General features: G+C 41.8%; 1 protein-coding gene across 1 annotated transcript; it reads right to left on the bottom strand.

Moving 5' to 3' along the window:
• Nucleotides 1-296: 296 nt before the first annotated feature.
• On the bottom strand, nt 297-1,529 carry LOC108680013 (atypical kinase COQ8B, mitochondrial-like; the record flags this gene model as incomplete). Its single annotated transcript, XM_018168767.1, has 3 exons — nt 297-452; nt 702-854; nt 1,347-1,529. Coding segments are annotated over 3 exons (492 nt in total), but the record flags the coding sequence as incomplete, so codon positions are not given.
• Between the last annotated feature and the right edge of the window lie 629 nt (nt 1,530-2,158).

Genomic DNA, 2,158 nt, shown 5'->3' with positions numbered 1-2,158 from the left:
TCAGTCACTGGTCTGCATCAGTCAGTCAGTCACTGGTCTGCATCAGTCAGTCAGTCACTGGTCTGCATCAGTCGGTCAGTCACTCACTGGTCTGCATCAGTCAGTCAGTCAGTCACTGGTCTGCATCAGTCAGTTAGTCACTGGTCTGCATCCGTCATATCTGAATGACGCAGTCTTAATGACAATGCTATTGTGTACAACAAGGCAAAACAAAGGGATCTCTCGTTGACCCTTTCATGAGGATAGACTAACCTGGTCAGGAGGATAGACTAACCTGGTCAGGAGGATAGACTAACCTCTTCAGGAGGAGGGCACATGCGGTGCTGCAGGAGGGTAGGCACGAGCGCCTGGATGCGCCGCGTCGTGTTTTGCTCGCTGAACGCAAACGGCGCGTCGTGGCGGAACGCCTCGCCCAGGATCATCACAGCATCAACGTGCGCCTCCATCATCACCTGCAGCACAACGTCAGTAACTAGAGCCTCCATCATTACCCACATCATAATATCAGCGCACAACACTGACACCAAAAATCAGCAAAACAAAAATAAATACATTTACTACGCCCTTTGTCAATCAACACCCATTACCAAGGCTACGACCAATATTAATGAATAACTACTATCCGGGTAACGACCAATGATTAAACAATTACCTTGGCTACGCCTATTATCTTTATTGTTTACTATTATAATGGCCAGTACCTTGGCTTCATGGCCGGTGAGGAAGCCAATGTCCTGGGAATATTTCAGGACCTTCGCTCGATCTCCTGTGGCGGCTCCGTGGATGATTTCAATGTAGAGGTCAACGAAGTCCTTGTTATACTCTCGACACGCGCCGAAATCAACAAGAGCAATCTGGAACATTATTTTGTATTTACCAATGAATAACTCTGTGAATTTACAAAAAAAAATGAATAAATTAGGACAATCTTTGAAAGCGTCTTAAATGGACATAATATCAAATCACAATTCAAGGAGTACAAAGTAAAGTTAACTTTTCACTATCGCAGAGGTAACTCGCTAGTAAAAAAATAGTTACATTAAAAATACCATAAAAGAAAATCCGTGTTCATTAAACTGTGATACCTCAACTTAGGAAGGCCTCTACTTGCAAATTTTTCCAGATATGAAACAATGGTTCGAAATTTTTTTGCCTCCATATAGGAACATCTTCTGCTTTCGAACTGAATTTAAGAATATGAACCAATTCTTTGCTCACAAACCGATTTGGTGCGATATTTTATATAATTGTGTTAATACACGTTAATACCAATATTATTTCCACATATAACCATATCCTCATATGAACCCAGTCACGGAACGAAAAGTTTCGAGGTATCACATTACCTGCTGCGTTCTCTCGTTGTAGAAAAAGTTCGCCCAGTTTGGATCGGTCTGCATGAAACCGAACTGGAAAAGCTCGCGAATCGTGAGCTCGAGCAGCGCAGCACAGATGCGGTCGCGGGTGTGCTGGTCCATGTCGACGCACTTGTCGACTGCTACGCCTTCGATGAGCTCCGTCGTCAGGATCTGGCAGAAAAATTAAATTACTTCTACGTTCATTAAGAAATATTAAATATCAATCATCAGAAAAATTCAATCTTATTCGCCATGTAACACATCTAAATATTCAATCCAGCTAGAGGCATAAGTGCCAATGCGATAATTACAATAAATAGAAACATGTATGTTTATTTTAAGCTTAGCTACAATGAGAATCATATTGTAGTATCAATTTTAATTGAATTTCTCAGTGCGCATTCAAAACGAGTTGACAACAAAAAGATTACTACCAAAGAGTGCAGTACACAAGCTTCAGCGCACTAGTTATCGTCTAGTTTAGTGCCTAGGTTACTCTAGAGTACAGTGCCTAGGTTATTCTAGAGTACAGTGCCTAGTCTACTCTTAGAGTACAGTGCCTAGGTTACTCTAGAGTACAGTGCCTAGGTTACTCTAGAGTACAGTGCCTAGTCTACTCTAGAGTACAGTGCCTAGGTTACTTTTCCCACGCCAGCTCTCTCTTCGCCACATCGATCACGTTGTCAACGAACAGAGCTGCGGAACACACGTTTTACCTCAGTCACGTTATTCACAAATTAGTAATATGATGACGTATTAGTAATATGATGACGTATTAGTAATATGATGACGTAAATCTT

This window comes from Hyalella azteca, unplaced genomic scaffold (assembly GCF_000764305.2).
Source record: "Hyalella azteca isolate HAZT.00-mixed unplaced genomic scaffold, Hazt_2.0.2 contig9505, whole genome shotgun sequence".
NCBI lineage: Eukaryota > Metazoa > Arthropoda > Malacostraca > Amphipoda > Hyalellidae > Hyalella > Hyalella azteca.
This window is presented reverse-complemented; position numbering and strand designations above follow the sequence as displayed.